Source organism: Grampus griseus (assembly GCF_964374135.1).
Source record: "Grampus griseus genome assembly, chromosome: 2".
Lineage (NCBI taxonomy): Eukaryota > Metazoa > Chordata > Mammalia > Artiodactyla > Delphinidae > Grampus > Grampus griseus.
The window spans coordinates 32,333,054-32,358,078 of record NC_139018.1 but is presented as its reverse complement, the minus strand read 5'-3'; the positions used below and the strand labels follow the sequence as shown (position 1 = coordinate 32,358,078).

Here is a 25,025-nt window from a genome sequence, read left to right as displayed (position 1 = left end):
TCGTTGCTGTGTACGGGCTTTCTTTAGTTGCGGCGAGCAGGGGCTGCTCTTCATTGCGGTGCACATGCTTCTCATTGCGGTGGCTTCTCTTGTTGCAGAGCATGGGCTCTAGGCACACGGGCTTCGGCAGTTGTGGCTTGTGGGCTGTAGAGCGCAGGCTCAGTAGTTGTGGCGCACGGGTTTAGTTGCTCCACGGCTTGTCGGTCTTCCCGGACCAGGGCTCGAATCTGTGTCCCCTGCCTTGGCAGGCGGATTCTTAACCACTGCGCCACCAGGGAAGCCCTTTCACCTGTTTTTTTGTGCCTATGAGCCAGATGGAAAATGTCTGAATTTCATTGGGGAAAATTTGAAACTTAAGGATTTTAGTTACTTTACTTTGACTTAGCAACCGCTAATTTCGGCAATAGCGTACAGTACTCTGAATTTGGAGGGAGCATAATGTGGAAACTACTGATACCTAATGAAGGGATGGGACAGATGATTAGTGAAACTATTCTGTTGGTATTTGTACTTTTTTGGCTTTTCTTTTTTAAAGTTTTCCTTCTCTTCTGGAATTGTGTTCTTCAAAACGTTCTTTCATTTGATTATAGCTGAGGTTTGGAGTTTGTTTTATCCAAGTGTTTTTGCATTTTATTATGTCTGCTTTTGCGTACTTCGTGTCATGTTCTCAGGAGCTTTAATTCCAGTGACGTCAAAAGGGAAGGAATGGGATCTGAATATTTAAGGTTAGAAAGGACTTCTGAAGTCTGTTAATCCTACAGTACTCTGAGCTTGTATTTCCCTTTTGGGTCACAAAACTTGGAACAGAATTTGGGTATTTGATTTTAGGGTAAGAACCCATTTATTGACTAGTTCAGAAATTGCTTTTTTATGCCTATCAGGCACTGTTTTAGAGATGCAAGGGCAAAAGGCAGTTTTGGTTCCTGCCTTTGTAGGGCTGTCATTGAATAAGTCTTTTATTTTTTAAACAAGTATCAAGTTGTAAGCTGGGAATAGGTGAGGCTTTTTGGGGTAGACTCCCACTTTGTCCTCCACGCAAGGCTTGATGATTCTGATAGTTTATGGTGGAAATGCTAGAGAAAGAGACCCCACTGGTGGTGGTTCATCTTTCTGCTCTCTGTATAGTTTGCCACGTTGGCTTTCTGAATTGCCTTCTGACCAGAATCCAGGTCACTGGGGAAGGCTAGGCTGTGCAAGGGGGGCACGCCTCCCCTCTGTGGGTGCCATTTCCCAGAGCTGTTGGAATGGTTTCTTCAGTTGTGTCAGCTTTGTAGATCATTTTTGTTTTATCTGTAAAGTTGAAGAGGGTCATAGGTTAGGAAGAACAAAAGAATAGTTAAAAAACTTGTTCTATCTGGGAGATGAAAGAATACCAACTTACTCCTAGGGTGTCCTGTGTTTTTGTTTTTTCCCCCATCTCTTTACCACCTCTTCTCCCGTGACAAACGGAGGAAAGATTTGCTTTCCCCTCAACATCCCTGATGGTAATACTAGTAACAAAAGGTCTAATAAAGAGCACTGACTCTTCATCACTCCATCTCTGACTTCTTAGTACACACAGTACAGATGGGGAGTTGAGTTTATGTATGCAGAGGTTGACTATTGCCTTCTGGGAGCCAGTGGGGGCAGGGAGGAAAATGCATTAAGTGGGAAGTCTACCAAGGGGTGTTTCCATACCCCTATCATTGTGGTGTCGGGTCTACCCCTTTTTCTGCCTGCATGGCGGTGGCGAGGAGCTATGATTATGGTCCCCCTTTCCTGTTCTCCCATCTCTCTAGAAGGGTACAAGGGTCAAAAGCACAGAAACTTGTGACAGATTCTTTAACTTGAGCGTTGCTGCTTGGGCCCAGACAGTACAAGAGCTCCAAAGAGGTGAGTTATTTGCACTTAGTTTTGCCACAGGGGTCTTGCTAGGTGCATTGGTTTTGAGAGCCATAGACTCAGAATATGGCCTCTTGAGCACATTTCAGGCCTTTCTGGGACTAAAACTGCAAATCTGGGAATCTGCTGCTTTTGTTAAAGAAGGTGGAGTGTTCAATGGGTAACAAATATCTTGAGTTGCTCTCAAGAGAAGTATCAGATGAGATTCTTTTCCATAACTCCACTGTAGTATTGAACCAAAGCTTAGTAAAAATGGTTCTGAAGTATGGTTACTTATTTATTGGTTTCTTTTTGGCTACTTGATAACCAATACTACATCTTTTAAGTTAATTGTAAGTCTTCATTTGCTACTATAAGATGATAAATTCTACCAGGGTAAGTTGTATCTTTCTCATAAGGTGTAAATCAGTCTCCAGGGTGTAGAGGTCTCGAAGGCATCCTCAAGTTTGTGGGAAATGAGTCAGTTGAAGGATTTGAGTGGTTGAGATGAATATACTAATGTTTAGAGTTATAAAATACTGAAATATGTTACCAACTGAGATTTGAGTTTTCTGATTTGAAAAAAAAAACGGGGGGGTTTAAAGCCCACTAAGGGACTCGGTGGGCTTTAAATTATATTAAATCTAGACTTTTGATAGTTGTTATTAATTTAATAAGCTTATACCTAAGTTTTGTTTACTGTGTAGCCAGAGTTGGAATCCTCACTTTTCGATTCTGGATTATTGGGCCGCATTGCTTTCATGTTTTCTCATATAGGAGTGCCAGTGGTGCTGGGGCTCTGACCTGGCTCCATGGCTTGAGAACCTACTCTTAACATGGAAACTTAGTGACATCTTGTGAATAGGACTTTTCACGCAACATCTCACAACTATGTAATGTCCAAGACAGTTCTGTCCTATTTCTATACCCTGAGTCCTACATGGTCTCCTGAGTCCTGCATGGTCTCCCCAGTTAAAGTAGCCAAAGTTGCCTCTGTTCTATGAGGCAAACTCCACAGCTGATTCTCCCAGCAAAAATGAAGTGCCGTTATTATAGTTAGTCATGGCTCTTTGAAATCCCTTCCTGCTTATTGGTGCTGCCTGGTTCCTAATGACTTTATGGGTTACAGCCCTATCCAAAAGGTCCTTGCTAGAGATGGTTGCTGGCAGAATCATGTCCAAAATGGGAGCAGAGCTCAAAGGGGAACAATTCAGTACTTACGCTTGGAAGGCTTGATTTTCTCATAGCACCGAAAGATGGCAATGAGGAGAAGCCCTTCTCCAAGCTGGAAAATCATATAGAGGAGAGGAAAGAAGAAAAGTGGTCCAATGACTTCAGGGGGGAAGGTCACGTTGAGGATGGTGGAGCAGAGTTGAATATTTTGGCATCCAGTCTCCATGCTGACAGTGCGTCTGCACCTGTGTAGGTTAAAAAAACAACCCCATATGCCCTCAGAGAAGGCACGTGAGGGTGCAACTTCACTTGCTCATCTCCTTTCTCCCAAATACTCTAAGAGAAACTGACAGTCCAACACAGATGAAAATGAGCCACGTGTGGAGTGCACGGTTTTGAGAAAAGTCAAGTTGGCCCATCTCTTAAATCACCAATCCAGCCTTGTGGGAGATGGTGACTGTTAGGTTCCTGTTGGGGAGTTTTTATGAGGGAATTTTTGAGTAGCTTGGAAATCTACAATTTGTCACTTGTGGGATTATCAAAGTGAATTTTGGAGAAATGTCTGGCTGGAGGGATAAAAGGAAGATGGGAGCCAGAATCATTCATTGGCAGATGTTGGGCTTACATATAGGACAGTTAGAATTTAAATGTAAAGTAGAAGATTGTCTAAATGGGAACCTTGCCCTGTGGTCCAGTTTCTGGCTTGGACATCTTTAACTCCAAAACACAATGATTAAATAAAAGCTTGGTTCCATTATCTGTCTTTGGAACACATCCTCGGTTTTGCTTTCCATTTTATGGATTAAAGAATGGAATGTTTGTTAACATTTAATACAACATTTTATTCACTGAAGTGCAATTAGTATATTAAAATAGTTCTTTGCTAAAAAAATCGCCAGCGCTGTCTCAGCACATTTACTATGAAGGAGACTACTGTGGGCACTTGATGCTGTGGCCATTTATCACGACCTGTATCATTCTGTCTTCGTGAAAATTCATGAGTGGTCATTGGCAGCCTTTTGACTGCTATATCACCATGTGTTGCATCCTACAGTAATTTGTTCTTTATTAAATTAGCCTGGTTTTTGAAATGGATAATTATTTTAAAATTGTATTTTAAAAACAGCTCTTCGGGACGTTGTGGTATGAGGCTGGAGTGCAACTGTTTAGACCCCTGCGTAAACATCTGTCTGCCATGTGGCTGAAAATAGGGAATCTTGAGATGGGGTACCACTCTGTATAGACAGGGTGCCTAGGGTGCCTGATGTGTCCACACCCGGCACTCAAGCTGACTGTTCCCCTAAAGTAGCAGGTGTGTTTGTGATTGGATTAGGCTCTAGCAGAGGTCCGCAACTACTTCAGCTCTGAGTGGCACTTAGCAGAGTTGCCACCCAAGGTGTTGTGTCAAGACTAAAACCTAGACAGGGAGGAGAAGTGGGAAAGGGATTGTCAGCGCTTGTCATGACATGGAGCTACTCCACTGCCATTTGCCACCAGGGAGTTGGGCGGGAGGTGGAATCTAGGCTCTGGAGGGAGCACTTTGCCATGAACTGCTGCCCTTTGGATGATTCGATGCCTTTGGTCTTTGTGTTTTGTTTCTGGATCTGTGTTATTCATTCAGTACCTTCCCTCCCCAGTATTTCTCAGTCCAGAGTTCATTGTTCAGTTGAGACATTTGAATATATTGCTTGAAAAATGCCTTCCCGAGATCATGGATCTTACCTTTTTCTGAGAGACAAGAATGAGCATGAGACCCGTGGGACAGTGGGACCTAAAGTAATACCTACCGTCCGTTGAGGCGGAACAGAGCAGAGAGAACGTAGCCTAGCAGGAAGCCGATGAAAGGCATCAGGGAGGAGGTGGCCAGCAAGTGTGGTGTCATGACAAACAAAATGCTCTTGCCCACGTTGAGGACAGAGAGCACTACGACAGCCACACTGCACAAAAGCAGGAGGATCATCCCTCCCTGTGAATAAGGACAAGGAGGAAATGCAATTAGAAGGATACTGGGCATGTGGAAGAGCAGAGAGGGCTGGGGAAACACTGGTGGGTATTGGAGGTGGAAAACACTTTAATAAATGTATTCGAAGTGGGAGGGAATGTGAAAGACCTTTATCTTTCATCCTTTTGGATTTCTCATCCGTAGCTAGGAAGCGTCCTGGAGGTCATAGATCTGATTAACACGTTAGGAAGACTGAGCCAAGCACAGCTTCTGATCGAGATCTCTGGACGGCAGGTTTTCAGCGAAGTGCTATGGCTCTGAAGGATGAGACTATTCAGTCCTCTGGCAAAGTGAATATTGTAAATGAAAGTTCTCTTTCAAAGTCTCTGAAGCCCGTCCACATATCCCTACAATACTGCCATTGCTGTGGTCATTTTGGAGCTCAGTAGAAGTTATTCTTAGAACCTGTCATACTGGTCTTGAATACCTCCATTATGGGTAGGGACTTCATCCATCCATTTTACGATGAATTTAACGTCTGGAAATTGCCAAAGTCATTTGAACCAAAGATGGTTAAAGCAGGTAATGAAGTAAGGTAATGTGGTTTTAGATCCTAAATGATGTATAACTGTAAAGGGATGAGCCTACTTTCTTGAGTGACCTGCAGATTGGATGATAAGGAAGTTCCCAAAAGGAGTTTCAAAATGGCTCAGGCAATAATGGCATCATTAGAAGCAGTTCGGGTCCCTGTTGGTGGGAATGTGAATTGATACAGCTGCTGTGGAGAACGGTATGGAGGTTCCTTAAAAAATGAAAAATAGGGCTTCCCTGGTGGCGCAGTGGTTGCGAGTCCGCCTGCCGATGCAGGGGACACGGGTTCGTGCCCCGGTCTGGGAAGATCCCACATGCCGCGGAGCGGCTGGGCCCGTGAGCCATGGCCGCTGGGCCTGCGCGTCCGGAGCCTGTGCTCCGCAACGGGAGAGGCCACAACAGTGAGAGGCCCGCACACCGCAAAAAAAAAAAAAAAAAAAAAAAAAAATGAAAAATAGAACTACCATACAACCCAGCAATCTCACTACTGGGCATATACCCTGAGAAAACCATAATTCAAAAGGACACATGTACCCCAATGTTCATTGCAGCACTATTTACAATAGCCAGGACATGGAAACAACCTAAATGTCCAATGACAGATGAATGGATAAAGAACATGCGGCACATATATCCAATGGAATATTACTCAGCCATAAAAGGGAGCGAAATTGGGTCATCTGTAGCGACGTAGATGGACCTAGAGTCTGTCATACAGAGTAAAGTAAGCCGGAAAGAGGAAAATACCGTATAGTAACGCACATATGTGGAATCTAGAAAAATGGTACAGATGAACCTATTTGCAGGGCAGGAATAGAGACGTAGACTAGAGAACGGACATGTGGACTTGGGGGGAAGGGGAGGGTGGGACGAATTGGGAGATTACGATTGACATATATACACTACCATGCATAAGATAGCTAGCTAGCAGGAACATGCTATAAAGCACAGGAAGCTCAGCTCGGTGCTCTGTGATGACCTAGATGGGTGGGATGGCGGGGGTGGGAGGGAGGTCCAAGAGGGAGGGGATATAGGTATACATATATAGCTGACTCATTTCATCGTACAGCAGAAACTAACACAACATTGCAAAGCAATTATACTCCAATTAAAAAAAAAAAAGTGCAGGTCCACCCTGCCTCAGGTAAGTGCTGTGAAAGCAACTGTCATCAGGAACAATGGTATGTTTTTATATGTTTTAAAATACATTATTTTATAGTTAACATCTTACCATTTAAAATTTTCAATAGGCAGATTTATGAAATTAGAATGTTAAGATTTTTCAGCATGTAACAAGGATGCAAGCTTTCAAAGTGTGCTTACCTGTCTGTGCATTTTAGAGGATGACACACTAAACTGATGAAATATACACATACACCTAAGCCTCTGTCCCTCTCATCTTCTGAGTAAAAGGATATATAGCAAACTTTTCTTGAACTTACCGTGTTGTTTTGTAATGGTTATATGTTTTGGTTCCGTTTCCAGCTCATTCGCACATGTGGGGTTTTATATTTCCTACTACCATTTTTTAAAATTGTGGTAAAATACATATAACACAAAAGTTGCCATTTTAACCATTTTTGAGTGTATAATTCAGTGGCATTAATTACATTACAGTGTTGTCCTAGCGACATTTTAACATTTATTTATATTGCTCTAATTTCAGCTGTACAGTTATGCATTTCTGTGTTTTTAAGCCATGTTGCAACTGATAATGATCATATGAAACATCACCTGTACTGATGGTGGTCCTGTCCCAGGAAAGGAAGGAATCTCACCAGTAACAACATGCTTCAGGTTTTATTGAAAGACTGATGAACTGCTTGGTTTGCCCTTGCATTTTGAGTTAATTTCTGCCTTTTGGGTTTGTCGTCTACCTAATGTCCAGTTTTTGCCCCTATCAAAAGAGTGTAATGGATAACATAGGGTGTACTGGGCTACAGGGATTGTGAATGAATCCAGAAGCCCTCTTTCTCTGTGTGAGTATCACTCTCATCCCCTCACTTTCGTTCTCCCAGTCTTGGGGCCTTTGGAGTGGTGAGCACAGACAATGGTGTGACCCAGGTGTGAAAGCCATCCTCAAGACATGTAAACTGGTGAGTCATGCAACCTCTCTTGAGTGAGGTTGACAGCACAGGACCTGGCATATTAGAACCACTGACTAAATTGTAGCTCCTATTACTACTCAGGGAAAAGAGAGGAATTTGACATCCCAAAGTTTTTTGTCACTCTCAGTCCTGCTATTTGTGGCGATCTCATGTCCATGACCTGTTGAGAAAAGAGGCCATAGGTGGGTGCTTCTTCATAGGTCACCATGTTTTCTACCACCTGCACTGTCCTGTCATCGCTGATTGAAGCTGTGATGAGTGTCCATTCATGGGTAGCCGACTCAGCTTGCCAGTGATCCCAGGGATAACCTGACCCAACTCTTCTTGCATCGGTGACCTAGGCAGGTTGAAGAATGACCTAACTGGTGAGATCCTTCCTCTTGTTTAGGGAGTTTGAAGAGTTACAGAGAGGGAAGCAAGAGCGGAGGCAAGTGTTAAAATTTTGACACAAAGGCCTGGGAGCAGCAGAAGCCACGAGTTGGCAGAAGCTGTGAGATTTAGGAGAGTCAGGTCAGTTCATCCGTAGCAGCAGGTATGGGAAAAGCATAGGTAGAGTGGTTGAGTCAGTGTCAGGGCGGGATCCTTATTGAAGAGTGATGGATGGCTTATGGTAAGAGTGGCTCTTAGACCATATGTCATGCTCAGGTTCACCAACTTTCTAACCATGTAGGCTTGAATAAACCCTTGCATGGGTAAGTTAAAGTATTACTTGAATTGCCTTTCCAAATGGGGCATCCCTGAAATTGTATCTTGGCGTGTTTAAGTGTGACCTCCTTCTAGGGAATGCAACTGGTTGAGCAGAGTTTGAGCAGATAACCCTAACCTTCTGCCAGAGCCAGTTACCAGAAGTTGGATAATTTTGATTTGAAGGTCTCTAGGAGTGTTAGGTGTGCAAAGAGGCTGGGACAATTGTTTGCTCATTTTCCAGCTTGTAACTCACTACATTATGAAACGGGGAGATTAAGGATGAGCACAGTCCTCAAAGAAATGTAACACGAGGAAACTTCAGCGTTTGCATCTTGACCACTTGTTTTTCTCTGCATCCTCACAGGAGTGATTCCTGTTTGGGAGTAATTGATAAACGGAGCTGTTGCCCTTCTGCTTGTCTAACCTTGGAGGTTTGGCCAGCAGCAAAGTGTCCCAAGGTACACCTGCATTTTATGTGATTCTTTGTTACTGGCCTCTGTCTTTCCAGCCCAAGTATATCTCAGCCCTTTGAATGTTCTCCGGGGTCTTTTTTTTTTTTTTTTTTTTTTTGCGGTACGCGGGCCTCTCACCGCTGTGGCCTCTCCTGTTGCGGAGCACAGGCTCCGGACGCACAGGCTCAGCGGCCATGGCTCACGGGCCCAGCCGCTTTGCGGCATGTGGGATCCTCCCGGACCGGGACATGAACCCGTGTCCCCTGCATCGGCAGGCGGACTCTCAAGCACTGTGCCACCAGGGAAGCCCCTCTGGGGTCATTTTGACTCCATTTTTTGCTGTGGAATTGAGTCATGGATGTGTAACACAAGAGGAACAGGAGTAGAATGAGAATAAGGCAGGAGACTGAACTTCATCTTGAAGGGCTTTCTCACTTTAAGATCTGAGATTCTTTTTGCATCCTCAGAAGAACACTTTTTTAAATTGAAGTGTAGTTGATTTACAATGTTGTGTTAATTTCTGCCATACAGCAAAGTGACTCAGTTATACATGTATATATTTCATATTCTTTTCCATTATGGTTTATCACGGGATATTGAATATAGTTCCCTGTGCTATACAGTAGGACCTTGTTGTCCATCCATTCTATATATAATAGTTTGCATCTGCTAACCCCTAACTTCCACTCCATCCCTTCCCTACCCCCTGCCCCCAGCAACAAGTCTTTTCTTTACATCTGTGAGTCTGTTTCATAGATAAGTTCATTTATGTCATATTTTAGATATCACATATAAGTGATATCATATGGTATTTGTCTTTCTCTTTCTGACTGACTTCAGTAGGATAATCTCTAGGTCCATCCATGTTGTGCAGATGTCATTTCATTCTTTTTTATGGCTGAGTAGTATTCCATCGTATATATGTACCACATATTTGTATTTGTCTTTCTCAGAAGAACACTTTATTCTGAGGTAAGGAGACATGTTCTTATATCAGTTGCACTTGGGGTTCTAGTCTTTGGTTTCACCTATAAAGTGGAGGGGGGCAGAGCTGCTTTAAGTGATATCAGGAGTCACTTCACATTTTTATGTTCTGTAATTTTTTTTTCTTTATTCCTGTATCCCACAAACTATCTTGAGTAAGTGAAATGATAGACAACATGTTTCTGTTTTTTTGTTTGTTTGTTTTTGCTAATGTGTGGGAGAGACAGGACTTGCCCTTTATTCCTTTGTTTATTCTCAGTTATTAGCTGTGCGTGTTGAGAATTCAGTGTTGAGGCACAGCCTTAGGATGTTGCTTCTTGCAGGTGGGTGGGGAATAAGAATGGAGTGGGTATTTATAATACAGTATGATACATGTTGTTGCAGTGGTGTTGCGTGATACGGGAGCAAGTAGGACAAGCATCCTGCCCAGGCTTGTGGGTTAAGGAAAACTTCCTAGAGGAGGTGCTAATTGTGTTGAGACTTGAAGGGTGAGTAGGAGTGAGTCCAGTGGGGCATGTGCAGAGAAGAGAGCTGACACTGGAGAGGTTGGCTGAGACCAAATCAAGAAAGGGCTGAGGGGCCACATGACTCCTGGGGGAGTTTAAAGAACCAGTGAAGGCCTTTAAGCAGTGGAGTGACATGATAGTTTCTTTCCAGACTCAGGTTAAAACTGGGTAAGGGAGCCAGGTTAGAAGGCTGAGTTGTCTAGTGAGAGAGGAGAGTGCCTGAATGAAGACAGTAGACACAGGGATGGAGAGACATGGGTTCAAGCAAAAGAAGGCAGAATTGACGATCCCTGATTCGTGTGAGTGGGGAGGGAGAGGATGTGGAGAATGACTGGCTGGTTTCCGGCTCAGGCAGTGGGGCACGTTGAATGCCATTCATTGAGATGATCACACAGTGGGAGGAGGGGAAGAGCAGGCTTAAGGAGGTGGTTTAAATTTAAGACATACTGAATTTTAAATGCTTGAGGCATATTCAGGTAGAAAGATTTGGCAGTTAATAAATGGATTCAGGAGTCAGGAGAGAGCTGAGAGCTGTTCTGACAGTCATCAGCTTGTAGATGGCTGTTGAGATGGACCAGATCTCGTGGTGGGGAGGTCCTGGGCTTAGGGAAGAAAAGCAAGAAAAGCAGAAAGCTTGGGCTGAATGCAGAGAAGTAACTTTTACCAGAGGAACTCACAAGGGAGTCTGAAAAGCAGTGCCAAAGACGTGGTAGGAAAGCAGGTGCCCTGCCACTGAAGCTGAGGAAGAGTTTTGAGAAGGAGGCAGTGGTCAGCCATACCAACAGCTGCTAAAAGAAGAGTTGAGACGTGTCCATTGGATTTGGTGAAGAAAGTGGAGCAGGTGGTCATCAAGATGCTGAGTGAATTGGAGGCCAAGGAGTAGAGACTGTTGAGGCCTGGCCACTGGAGAACTGTCCTGCGGGCCAGTGCGGTGAGAGTGGAAGGTGGGTGGGGGCAACGGGTGACTCCCAGGAGCACGGCTCGGAAGGGGAGGAAAGAGAGGTGTTGGCTGGAGCGGGAAGTAGAGTCCCGTGACTCTACTTAGTAAAAAAAAAAAAAAAAGGAGAGATGTGAACCAGTATCAACGTTGGCTGTGAAGAACTAATATGGAGACGTTCTAGAAATGAGAGCGAGGGGGAGGAGGCTATGGGGGTAGAGGACATGATCAATAAAAGGAGATTTCTGAGAAGTAAGGGTGGAGAGAACGGAAGATGCCATCCAGCAGAGTGGGGTGATGAGCCATTTGGCAGGAGGAGGAATGACTTCACATCTTCAGCAGGTGGGGAGGGGGACTGTGGCCATGGTATTAGGACTACACCGGGACAAGGGCAAAAACTACCCTTGACGATGGTAGTGTGAAAATCAAAAGACCCTGGAAACCTGACCAAACCTCTTTGTTCCAGGCCCAAAGCTGCTGGAAGCCTTGGGCCTCCAAGTAGTACGCCCTGTAGCCCGGCCCAAAGGCATAGATCCAGGGGTGGGGACCACAACAGGCCTTCAGGAGGTGAGTTTTTCCTGAGGACGGGGATGGAGCCTGGGATCCTGGGCTGAGCAGGGAGCCAGAGGAGAGACTGATGGAAACTGAGCTCCAAGGTCACAAGAGTTGGTAGAGGAACCACTCACTCTACAAGTCTGATTTTTCCAAAGGCAGGGCAGTGGCGTGATGCCCTCATAGCACACTCCTACACCTGCTGGGGCCATCTCACTCCACTTTTCTCCTATCCCACTCCTAAAGTGATACAAGTGTGCCTACCACCTCTCCCCCTGGCCTCCTCCCCTCTGGCTTCTCATCCAGTCAGCCATGTTTGCCCGTGGTCTCCCTTGGAACTCCTCTATTCAGGCATCTCCCTAGGCTTACCCAAATCCAACCCTTTCTTCATGGTCTGGCTGAAACCGTGCCCCCTCCTTCCATCCTCTAGGGCAGCCTTTCTTGACCACCTGGCCCTCACTAACCTCACCTCCTTACATTCTGCCAATACCTGATTGTACATTGTGTTGGATCTTGTTTCTCATCTATTATTGACTTTCTGCAAATAAACTTCGAGGACAGTGCTCCTCAGAGAGTGTAGCATAAAACTTAGCAGCTACTAGGTACATGATAAAAGTTTAATTTTATTATTAAAATAATGATTATACCTTATAGTTGTGTGTGGTGTTTTACTGTTTTTCTCCTAACTTCAAAAATATTCTCATGTACATTACAATCCCATGAAGTAGGTTGTACCAATAGCAGCAGACTTCTTTTGTTTTTTTTAAACAAGGAAGGAAACGGACACAGAAAAAGCCCAAATGACTTGCCTCAAGCCATTCACTGCGATGATGGTGGTGTTCTCGCTCCCTGCCCAGGCCCCCAGGTTCTTACCTTGGTGACATAACGTACGTATTGTGGCCGTTTGGATTTGAGGATGATGCCTATGGTGCAAGGAATGAGAATCAGGATCAGTGATATCATGATGTTGCCATAGGGCACCTTGTCCTTCAGGGTCCCATCATAGATGCCCCTGGAGTAAATGTACAGGAGGAGGGGCATCATGCCCAGGGCAAAGAAGGTAGAGCAGGTGGTCATCACGATGCTGGGTGGGAGACATAGGAAGAGTGCAGAGAGAGAGAGAGCCCGTTAATACAGGCACAACCTCATTTTAATTGCGTTTTGCAGCTGTGTTTTTTTTTTTTTTTACACCAAGTAAGGGTTTGTGGCAACCCTGCATCAAGCAAGTCTATCGGTGCTATTTTTCCAACAGCATTTGCTCACTTCATGTCTCTGTCACATTTTAGTAAGTCTCGCAATATTTCAAACTTTTTCGTTATATTATGGTGATTTTTGATGTTACTATTGTAATTGTTTTGGGGCACTGCGAATCACGCCCATGTAGGACGGTAAACTTAAAGGATATAAATGTTGTATGTGTTCTGACTGCTCCACCAACTGGCTGTTCCCCCTTCTCTCTCTCTCCTGGGGCCTCCCTATTCCCTGAGACACAACAACATTGAAATTAGACCAGTTACTAACCCTACAATGGTCTCTAAGTGTTCAAGTGAAAGGGAGAGTCACATGTCTCTCATGTTTTTAAATCAAAAGCTAGAAATGATTACACTTGGTGAGGAAGACCTGTGGAAAGCCCAGATAGACTGAAAGCTAGGCCTCTTTCCCCAAACATTTAGCCAAGTTGTAAATGCACAGGAAAAGTTCTTGAAGGAAATTAAAAGTGCTACCCCAGTGAATACTCGAATGATAAGAAAGCAAAAAAGCCTTAGTGCTGGTATGGAGAAAGTTTGAGTGGTCTGGAGAGAAGATCAAACCAGCCACAACATACACTTAAGCCAAAGACTAATCCAGAGCAAGGCTCGAACTCTCTTCAATTCTAGGAAGGCTGAGAGAGGTGAGGAACCTGCAGAATAAAAGTTTGAAGCTAGCAGAGGTTGGTTCATGAGGTTTAAGGAAAGACATCATCTCCACAACATGAAAGTGCAAGGTGAAGCAGCAAGTGCTGATGTAGAAGCTGCAAGTTATCCAGAAGATCTAGGTAAGATCATCAATGAAGGGGGCTCCGCTAAACAACAGATTTTCAGTGTAGATGAGACTGTTCTACTGGAAGAAGATGCCATCTAGGACTTCCATAGCAAGAGAGGAGAAGTCAATGCCTGGCTTCAAAGCTTCAAAGGACAGGCTGATTGTCTTGTTAGGGGCTAATGCAACTGGTGACTTTAAGTTGAAGCCAGTGCTTATTCCAAAAATCCTAGAGCCCTTAAGAATTATGCTAAATCTACTCTGTGCTCTATAAATGGAGCAACAAATCCTGGATGACAGCACATCGTTTACAACTTGGTTTACTGAATACTTCAAGTTCACTGTTGAGACCTACCACTCAGAAAAAAGATTCCTTTCAAAATGTTACTGCTTATTGACAATGCACCTGGTCACTCAAGATGTACAAAGAGATTCATGTTGTTTCATGCCTGCTAATACAAAATCCATTCTGCAGCCCATGGATCAAGGAGTAATTTTGGCCTTCAAGTCTTTCCATTTAAGAAATACATTTTGTAAGGCTATAGCTGCCATAGATAGTGATTCCTCTGATGGATCTGTGCAAAGTTTGTTGAAAACCTTCTGGAAAGGATTCACTATTCTAGATGCCATTAAGAACATTTGTGATTCATGGAAAGAGGTCAGAATATCAACATTAACAGGAGTTTAAAAGAAGTTGATTTCAATTCTCAGGGATGACTTTGAGCAGTTCAGTGGAGGAAGTAACTGCAGATGTGGCGAAAATAGCGAGAGAGCTAGAAGTGGCGCTTGAAGATGGGACTGAATTGCTGCCATCTCCTGATAAAACTTGAATGGATGAGGAGTGCTTCTTACGGATGAGCAAAGAAAGTGGTTTCTGGAGAAGGAATCTACTCCTGGTGAAGATGCCGTGAAGATTGTGGAAATGACAAAAAAGCATTTAGAATATTACATAAACTTAGTTGATAAAGTGGTGGCAGGGTTTGAAAGAATTGACTTCAATTTTGAAAGAAGTCCTATTCTGGGTAAAATGCTATCAAATGGCAAAATCATTCATGAAAGGAAGGTTCAGTCTTGTTGTCTTATTTTCAGAAATGGCCACGGCCACCCCAGCCTTCAGCATCCACGACCCTGATCAGTCAGCAGCCATCAGCATGGAGGCAAAACCCTCTACCAGCAAAAACTACAACTTGCTGAAGGCTCAGATGACAGTTAGCATCTTCTAGCAATAAAGTATTTTTAAATTAAGGTATGTAAGTTTTTTTAGACACACTGCTATTGCACACTCAGTAGACCACAATATAGTTTAAACATAACTTTTATATGCCCTGGGAAACCAAAAAATCCATGTGACTCACTTTATTGTGATATTCTGCTTTATTGCAGTGGTCTGGAATTGAACCTGCAGTATCTCCAAGGTATGCCTGTACAGACTACTTTGTGGAGTGCCTGCTTTGTGCCAGGCATTGTGCTAAGAACCTTACATACATTGCTTTATTTCCTTTTCCCAGTAGCTTAGGAGGTAAGCATACTATCTCCTTTTTGCTAATGAGGAAGCTGGGGACTTGAAGAGTTGTGGCTTGCCCAGAATCACACAGATAGGATGGCTGAGGCAGGATTTGAACCCAGGTCTGTCCAACTGCTTCAGTCCCTGTGTGCTTCACTGTGGAAGGAGCCATTCTGATCTCCTCTGTAGTAGAACTCTTTTTGCTCTCTATACTTGACATAGCACAGCCCATTTTGAAGAAAGCTGTGTGAGCCCATCACTCTGGCTATAGCCCATTGGAACGTCGAATAACACCTGACCTACTAAGTTGCTAAGTGCCTGCCTTAGAGCCTAGGGGATGGCTGGACATAGTGATTCTGTCTAACTAAGATAACAAGGATTAAGTACATCAAGAGCACTTTCTCACTTGGGGAGTTTGAATGTGTGCACAGTGATGGAGCACTTGGTTTTGGAGAGGCATGGGAGGCATGTTCAGGCAAAACCCAAAAAACATGCAAAGAAAAAGCAGTAAACAGAGGCCATGATTAGGAGGACTGTAAACAACAGCAGCAAAGCAGTAAAAACAGAATAATGGAAGGACCACAATGGTGGAGCTGTAGAGAAGGCAGCAATAGTTACCCATTGTTGAGTAAGTGACAAGATAATCTGGTCGTCAGACCTGTTTTTTATCTTGAATAATATTCTAGTCTCCAACACCAATATTCTCATGTTCTTTACTTTCTGGTTTATCCTTAACATTATTTAAGAGAAATTGAGTGTGAGTCTCAGATCCTGAAAAATAGTATACCCTCCCAGCTCTAATCTGTATCCTAACTGTCCTAAGTGTCCTATTACCATCTCCATTTGGAATCTCATACATGTTAATCCCAGGGCCCTGTGTAGGAAGAGGCCCTCCAGAAAGACCAACCGAGAGAAGAAGCTGCTAGGGAACCTTCTTGGGTTTGTAGACATTCACCTTACAATATATGCTCTGGCTTCCATTCTAGTGGGAAGGTTGGGGACGAGGGCTTGACAAGACCGCAGGAAAACCACACTAAGTGTGTGTCCCTCCTCCCTATAGCCCTATTCACTATCTACACCTCTTCATTGTTTCCATAGAGGTAAAATATGGCTTAAATGAATATCAACTACATCCTAGTCCAAAGGGTCCAGAGTATATCCATCAAGAACACAGAGTTATCATATGTCCCAGTGACTCTACTCCTAGGTATATACCCATGAGAATTGACAGCATATGTTTACACAAATACTTGTATACAAGCCTTCATAGCAGCATTATTTATAATAGCTAAAAAATGGAAAACAAAATATCAACGGATAAGCAAAATATGGTGTATTCATGTAATTCAATATTCTTCAGCCATAAAAAGCAATGAAGTACTGCTATACACTATCACAAAGATGAACCTTGAAAACATTATGGTAAGTGAAAGAATCAGAAACATAAAAGGCTAGATATTATATGATTCCATTTACCTGAAATCTATAGAGACAGAAAGTAGATTAGTGGTTGCCAGGGGCTGGAGTGAGAGAGGAATGGGAGTGACTGACTGCTAATGGGTATAGGGTTTCATTTGGGGATGACTAAAATGTTCTGGAATTAGATACTGGTGGTAGTTGTACAACCTTGTGAATATTCTATAAACTACTGACTTATATACTTTAAAAAGGTGAATTTTATGGTATATAAATTATATCTCAAAAAATAATTTTAAAAATCTAGGGAGCAGCTAAATTAATTCTTAGAGGAAAATTTATAGCCTGAAATGTTTATATAGGAAAAGAAAGATTAAAAATTAATGAGCTAAGCATTTCACTCAAGAATTGAAAAGAAAAACAAAGTAAACCTAATGAAAGCAGGACAAAGAAAATATTAAAGACGAGAGAGTAAACTTTAAAAATTATATAAATTAACCGAGAATCAGTTAAACCAAGAGCAAATTCTTTGCAAAGTCTAATAAAAATAGACACCGCTGGCGAGACTAACCAAGAAAAAGGAAAGAGGGCACAAATTGATGTTATTATGAATGCAAAAGGAAACATAATTTCAGATACAATAAAGATTTTAGAGAGTCATAGAAGAAATCAAGGACAGTCTTATACTTTCATTTTTCTATTCAGATTGAATGGACAATTTCCTGGGAAATATAATCTGCAAAAACTAACTCAAAATGAAGCTGAAAACCTGAATCAACTTAGAATCACTAAAGACATTTAATCAGTAGTTTGAAACCTGTCATCCAACCCCCACACGATGTACATATGGTTTTACAGTAGAGTTCTACTAAACATTCAAAGTACAGATAGCCTCAGTATTATATAGAGAGCAAAAAAAGTGGAAACATGTCCCAAATTATTATATATGAATAATAAAATTTTACAATCAAAGGTAGAAAATCACATTATGAGAAAGGAAAATTAGGGTCCAGTCTCATTTATGAACACAGAAGCAAAAGTCATAAATAAAATGTTACCAAATGAATCTAGCCATGCCTTTAAAAAATAATGCAATGAACAAAATGGGTTTATCCCAGCAATATAAAAATGGTTTAACATTAGACAATCTACTGATATATATCACTGTATTACCAGATTAAAGAAAAACTGGTATCATAGATGCAGAAAAGTGCCATTCAACAAAATTCAATGTTCATGCATGATAAAAATTAGCACACTAGCAACAGAATGGAAATTCCTTAGCCTGAAAAGGGTTATCTGTCAAAAATCTACAGGAAATAGTAAACCTAATGGTGAAAAATTAGAGGAATAAAGCAAGGATACCTGTTCCCATCACATCACCTATTGTAAATTATACTATATAGGTCTTTGCTAGCACAGCAAAACAAGAAGTAGAAAAAACATATGGATGGGAAAGGAAGAAACTAAACTTGCATTATATGCCAATGATAGGACTGTCCACAGAGGAAATCCAAGTGAATTTCCATTACAACTAGTAAATAAGAGAATCCATGAAATTTTGATTACATTAGCAATAAAAAAATCAAGTTCTGATATACTACAAAAATAATTAGCAAATGAATTTTTTTAAAAGATACCATTTATAATATTCATAAAAATGATAAAATATTTAGAAATAAATCTAAAAGAGATATGCAAGATCTTTATGAAAGAAGTTATAAAACTTCATAGGTATAAAATAATGATTAATAAAAGAAAATCTGTACCATTTTCATTTTCATGGATGGGAAGATTCAGTATTATAAAGATAGCCTCTAAATTTATCCATAAATTTAAAGCAAATTTAACCGAAATTCCAGAAATAGTTTTTGTAGATGTGAGACTTAATCCCAAAATTCGAGTGAAAGAGTAAAGGGCCAAGAATAGCTAATGTAATTTTCAAGAACAACAAGGTAGGGCAACTTTCAGATATCAAGATTTATTAAAAGGCTGTAATTAAGAAAGTGTGATATTGGCTCAAGGATAGAGACATAGAACAATAGAACAGAAGGGAGATCCCAGACACAAACTTATGCTTATTTGTGAATTTGGTCAACGAGAGAGATGGAATTAAAAGTTGATGGAGAAAAATTCACTCAGTGGTCCTGGGAATTTTCTCTATTCATATGGAAAAGATAAAATTAGATCACAGCATACATAATAATAAATTCTAGGTTGATCAAAGATCTCCATGTGAAAAGCAAAACTGTAAAACTTTTCAAACATCGGTGAATATCTTTATGACCTTCAAGGCAGTAAAGGATTTCTTAAAGAAACCCCCAAAACAAACTGCCAAGGAAAGATATTCGTATAGTTGGTTAAGTTAAAATAAGCATTCTGTTTTATAAGACATCATTATCAAAATGTAAGGATAACCCCCAAACTGTGAGTAGACTGTCGCAACATGTAAAAACAACAAATAACTAAATTAATGAGAAGAAAACACCACAGTCCCATAGAAAAATAGGCAAAGGGCATTATTTTCAGAAGAGGACACCCACATGGTCAACAGTATTTGAAAAGTTGCTAGACCTCCTGTGAAATTAAATTTAAAACCACCGTGACTCATTTCACTCTCACCATATGACAAAATTTAGAAGTCTGACAATTCCGAATACAGATGAAGACACGGAACAACAGGGATCTTCATACACTGCCCTGGGAAGTGTGAAGTGGAATAACTACTTTGGAGACTTGTTAGTTGCAGATGTGTGAACCTCAAGACCCAGCACTCCTGCGTTCATTATGTATTCTCTCACATGTGAGCACAGGGGGAGCATGCATAGGACTTGCTCATGCAACAAAACATGAAATCCATGTAAATGTCTGACAACAGGAGAATGGATAAATGCAAGCAAACTATACTGCAGTTCAAGTGCATGAAGTAGCTCTTTTATTTATATACCTATTATCTCAAAAAAGCAAGCTGTCAAATGATATGGGCAGTATGATACCATTGATATGAAATTTGAAACCATGTAAATGCAACAGTGTATCTTGTTGATGGATATATACCTATGTAGTAGTAGTGTAAAAGGGTCTGTGGAAGTGCTGAAAGGCAAATCCTGGGAAGTGCTCCCTTCAGGGTGGGTAGAGGGGAATGAGATTGGGAAGGGCACACAGGGGGCTACAGTGCTAGCTATTGATTTCTTCTTAGGAGAAAAGCCACACAAAACCTGTGTGCTTGTTCTGATGTCCTTGAACAGAGGAGTCATACTTACTTTGGCTTGGCATGTCGGGAGCTTTGGAATTTGCTCTGAGACTTGGTGAGCCTCAGGCACTGAGGTGTGTGGGAACCATGCTCCCAGACCCCCGAACCTCCTCCGCATGTGTGAGTGCTGGGCACTGGTCCTAACTTTTTGGTATCTGTGACTGTCATGATCCTGTTACCCTGAAGGATAGGGATGGGAGGCAACTTCCTGACTCTAGCTCTGAGATTGGAATCTGTTCCATAGTAACATTGTGGACCCGGATGCTTCTCAGGGGTCCAGGGACCAGGGAGAAAGGAGCACATTTGGTTTTTTCTTTACCCTTCCTGCTTAAGTTCTCAGAGCACTGCATACAACCTGCTTTGGGGCATCGGTACACCCTGCTCGAGGAACAGTTTTTGAACTCCTGTCAATAGAGGCACTGGAGGCGGAAGCTGAGAGAGTTGTGAGGGGACCCATTAGAGACTCTGTGGTGAAGTGGGAAACTTCTGGGAACCCGGGTAGCTTCTGTCTCTTCCTGCTTAGTCTCCCTCTGTCATGGTGGGGAGAGCTGTGGGAATCCTTGGGTTATCCCCTCAGCCATTGGCTCTTGTCTCAGCTGCGAGCTGGCTGGAGGGGAGAGGGGGAGCAGGTGAGCTGGAGGCAGAGGCGGCCATCAAAGGGGCCCAGTTCCCTCTGGCACTCTCTCCTCTGTCCCCGGTGAGAGCACTTTCTCTTCCTCTTGTGGGTCGCCTGCTTTCTTTGGAGCACGTCTAGCAGCATCCTTGAGGAAGGAGCTGCTGGGCCTGGCTGCCTTGAGAGGTCCACCCTGCGGCCCAGCCTCCTTGAATGTGCCCAACGCCCTGGGATGGCCGCTCCCCCAGCCTCACTCCAGCTGTGAGGCGGAATGACTGGGAAGAGAGAGCCCAGGAATGGCTCCAGACACAACTGGCCCACAGATTCTCGGGAAGCCTCTGGAAAGTCTCTGGACTTCCGCTTCCTCACGTGTAAAGTGGAATAGGTGTCCTAACATTCCTTTCTGCCCTAGATGGGAAATCGCGTGGGGTTGTACACAGATCTCAAACCCATAGCTTCTGTGTAACATCTGGGCCTCTGTCATGTCCTGTTTGGCTTGCACAGTGTTTTAAAAACTTGGAGCGAGTTACCAATAATTAAAAATTTGGAGATTTCACGTAAAAAGGGGGACTCCATCTTCTCCTGAAAAGCAGGGAGCTGTGCAGGCACTGAGTCCCCGTTCCCACAACACCCATGGCAGAGATGCATGGCATCTGCCCCGTGTAGGGCGGCCCATGTCTCCGAGGCTGGCGGTCACCCTCCAGCCACTCAGTTCATTTATGTACACACCCGACCCTGAAGATAGCACAGGCTTCGGAGCCTTCAGACCTTGGACAAATGTATTAACCTCTCTAAGTCTCAGTTTCCTCATCTCTAGAATGGGGCTCTTTACAGCACCTCCTCATGGGAAGCTGTAAGAGGATCCCATGTAAAGTGCTTGGCCCAGTGCCTGGCTGTCTTTTATTATCAGCACCATTATCATTATTATAATACATGTAACAAGTTGTCCCAGATGAAGAACTCAATTTGGAATTTGAGGCCTGGCGGCATGTGATGGTGGAGGATGAGATTCATGCTCCTCCAGTGGGGTCAGAAGCCTGGTTTAACATGAGGGGGAGGTTTGTCTGTGGGTAGGGGCGTTATGGTAGAAGGTGGCCATCCCGGCAGAGCATTGTCTCTTGAGGGTCTAGGTGGAAGTGACAGTTCCCAGGTGCCCAGACCAGGAGGCCTGGCCTAGCAGGAGAGCATGAGTCACTGGAGGCTCTGCCGGTGGAGGCCTAGAGCCTCAGAAACACAGGTGTTTCAGAAGAGACCTCATTGGCACCCACTGGCTCAAAAGGCTGGGACATCTGGTCACTCACACTTAGAGGCTCCGCCATAATATTTTACGCTGTCCTATCCAGCGCTGCCGCTTCTACAGAGCCACGAAGCCCTGAGTACCCCTTTCCTGACCTGCAACCCTTCTACAACAGAATTAAGGTGTAGTCCAGGTTTCTCTGTCCAAGACACAGAGGCTGCAGCCGGCCTTGTCCACAGGCTAAATCAAGACCAGGAGCTTGTTTTGCAGCAGTAAGGACTTGGATTAGATAGAGGGAAGAATTTCCTCACAGTGAGGTGGTCGAACATGGATATGTTCCCATGGGAGACAATACAAGCCAAGCTCTCTCTCCATCGACCACCTCAGTAAGGGTCAAATCATATGGGTAGAGAGTCCAGAGCTTCTCAGATGGCAGGTCCAGGGAACCCCCAATGATCACTATCATTTTTTCATCTAATAATCAACCCCAGCATCGCTTGGCATCTCCAGGAGGAGGCTTCCGTACCTGGCTAGTTTCCTTAGTAAAGTTCAGCCAGGGACAGGATACTGACAGGCACAAGCAGATGGACTGTCTGAATTTACTGCCTTGCCCGGCATGGAAGAGTGGATCGAACCAGAAGAGACCGGCTTGAGACGGAGGCTTAGATAACAGCAAGAGCTTTTATGCTGGTGAGTTTTCTTTAGCCAGCAGGGGCTGCTGTTGCAGCGGGAGCAGGCCTGACATGGCCTCAGCCTGGGAGGCATTCCAGACCCGAGTCCCACCTGTTTGGAAGGACGGGTGTCCAACCAGCCCCTGCAGGAGGGAGCCCTCGCTGATTTCTGCTGTGATGAGCTGGGTGGGGCTGCTGCTGTTCCCCTCCTACCACTTTGGCCGAGGCGAGGCCCATCATGACTTGGGACCCCGACCTGGTCCTGGGAAACTCTAGGATCTACCTGGCTGTGTCTTTGCATCGAAGTGTTCCTGCATCTCATGGGCGGATGGGGGAAGTTCAGAGAAGACAGCCCAGACAGCTGGGGGGAATCTTTGGAAGTTCCTTCTTGCTCTGCAGGAATTGGAGGTGCTCTTTGGTTCCGAGCCACCTTGATCTCCCTGGAGATCTTTGAAACTAATCTGCACTCCCTTTCATATCTCTGGCCTCAAAGCAGACAACTTGCCCCACCTGGCAGACAGGTAAAAGTTCTCCAGAGGTCCCTTTGCTTTAAGTCAGTACAGTACTCCTTCAAGACAATCCTTGTGCCCCATTCGAGACAACTCTGGGAGTAAGGGGGCTCTCCAGGGTGCCCCTGGACCAGCTGGGCCCCTTTGGCTTGGTGCTTAAACCAAGATGTGCCCCAGGTCCTGTCCCCAGCCCAGCATGAGCTCTTGACAATCAACGCCTGCCACCCCCTGCCCTAGCACCCACCCAGCCCCCACTCACTCACGCTTCTGGCTTTAGCCCCCCTCTTCGCCTTGATTGTGATCTCCCATGCAGCTGCTGTCCCCAGATTGCTCCTTCTTCCCCCCCCCCCCGTCCTACCTGAGGTTCATGTCCCCTTTCATGGCCAGAGTGAAGACGTTGGAGAGGTTCCCCCCCGGCGAGCAGCCGCAGATCAGGATGGCCAGAGCCTCGACGTTGTTCAGCTGGAAGACCTTGCCCAGTGCAAAGGCAGTGAGGGGCATGATGCCGTACTGCGCCACCAGGGCGATGGCCAGCCCCTTAGGCTTCCAGAAGTGCACCTTGATCTTGCTGAACTCCATGGTGCAGCCCAGCGACAGCATGATGGTTAACAGTATGATCACCAGGATAACGCTCAGCGCCCAGTCGGTGGGCCGCTTGCCGAAGTTGTGAGGCAGGGAGAAGTTGAACTGGGCAGACTCATTGAGGGCCTCCATCCTCCTGGATGGCAGCGGTGGAAAAAAGGCTGAAGACCCAGCACGCCCCTTGCTCGCCTGCTGACTCTCTGCCCTGCCCAGTCCTTGCTGAGTGCCTTCCTCAATCACCTCCCAGGGCAGGGAGCTTCAGGACAAAACGTAGATCTGAGCAAATAGAAGGATTATGCAACTGGCTGTGCTTTCTCTGGCTTTGGCCCCAAAGGAGAGAAAGCCCAGAGCCTTATCTGCAGGGCTGTTCCGGCCTCTCCTGAGCTCCTCAGCCTCTGCTGTCTTCCTGGGTGTCACTCACACCCCTCCCTCACCTCTTGGCTGCTTCTGGGACAAGAGGGCTTATATCCGCCCCCCCCCCGCCCCCCCCCCTGCTGAGCACGCCCACAGGCATTCTGTTTCTTGGAACCAATCCAGGTCCAGCCCCTCTCGTTCTCTGCTCAGCCCCTGAGGCCTCAGTTTCTCTTTCAGGGGAAGGTGTCTCCCCATGCCCAGGCAGTCACGCGCATCTTCCCCCAAACCCCAGGGAGTGACAAGAGTTGAGTTTTACCTTTCCTTCCTGGAAAGGGGGGTGTGGGACAGGGTAGGGGCAGGTGAGTTGCTGGCTTCCAGGAGAAGTTGTGTCCATGACCCTTGTCCTGGAAGAGGAGAGGTGCCTGTGTCCTTCTCACTTATGCTGGGAAAACTTGGTCCTATCCCCAAACCTGACGGCACGGATCCCGGGGGAGGAACATGCTCCCACACACACCTAACTACAGGGAAGAGCCTGCTGCGCTGGCTGAGGGGCTCTCGGGAAGACTGGGGGCACGTTCCCCAAAGGGCAGCTCTGAAGGAGCCCTGGCTGGGGAGATTTATTTCTGCCCAGGCTCTTTGGCCAGCAGCCCGAGGAGCCCCATTGCTTGGGAAACTTGCCGAGAAGGAAGCAGGAATGCACAGCCTTTTCTTTCCGATGTCCTGACTGCTCTACCTTGGCTCTGCGCCTGTCTGGGAGCCAGGCTCTGGCTGAGCGGGTGACAGTGGACAGAGGCAGGCACGACTGGTGTGTGCGGCGTCCCGGGCCTCCCTCCTCCCACCCCAGCCTAGGGATAAGCACCTTCAGAGGCAGGACAGGGAACAGCCTTCAGAAGAATTGCGTCTAGGCGGGGCTGGAACCCAAGAGGCCTGAGTGGGGTCTCATAGTTTCGTATTTGCTGAAACATGAGATTAGGCTTTTTGTGTGGGACTACAGAGGACAGGATGGGGACCAGGGTGCGAACCACTCTGTGGGGGTGGGGAGTGGCTTGGTATGAGGAAGCACCCAAAAATAAGA

The 25,025-nt window shown here is 44.7% G+C and overlaps 1 protein-coding gene across 1 annotated transcript; it reads right to left on the bottom strand.

Annotated features, from left to right (window-relative positions):
• Positions 1-819: 819 nt before the first annotated feature.
• SLC10A1 (solute carrier family 10 member 1) lies at positions 820-23,816 on the bottom strand. The gene is made up of 5 exons (XM_082649740.1): positions 23,373-23,816; positions 12,666-12,876; positions 4,821-4,999; positions 3,082-3,278; positions 820-1,290 (listed from the first exon to the last, which is right to left on the bottom strand). The coding sequence occupies exons 1-5, from the start codon at positions 23,726-23,728 to the stop codon at positions 1,184-1,186; spliced, it is 1,050 nt and encodes a 349-aa protein (XP_082505866.1). The 5' UTR covers positions 23,729-23,816; the 3' UTR covers positions 820-1,183.
• Positions 23,817-25,025: the final 1,209 nt, after the last annotated feature.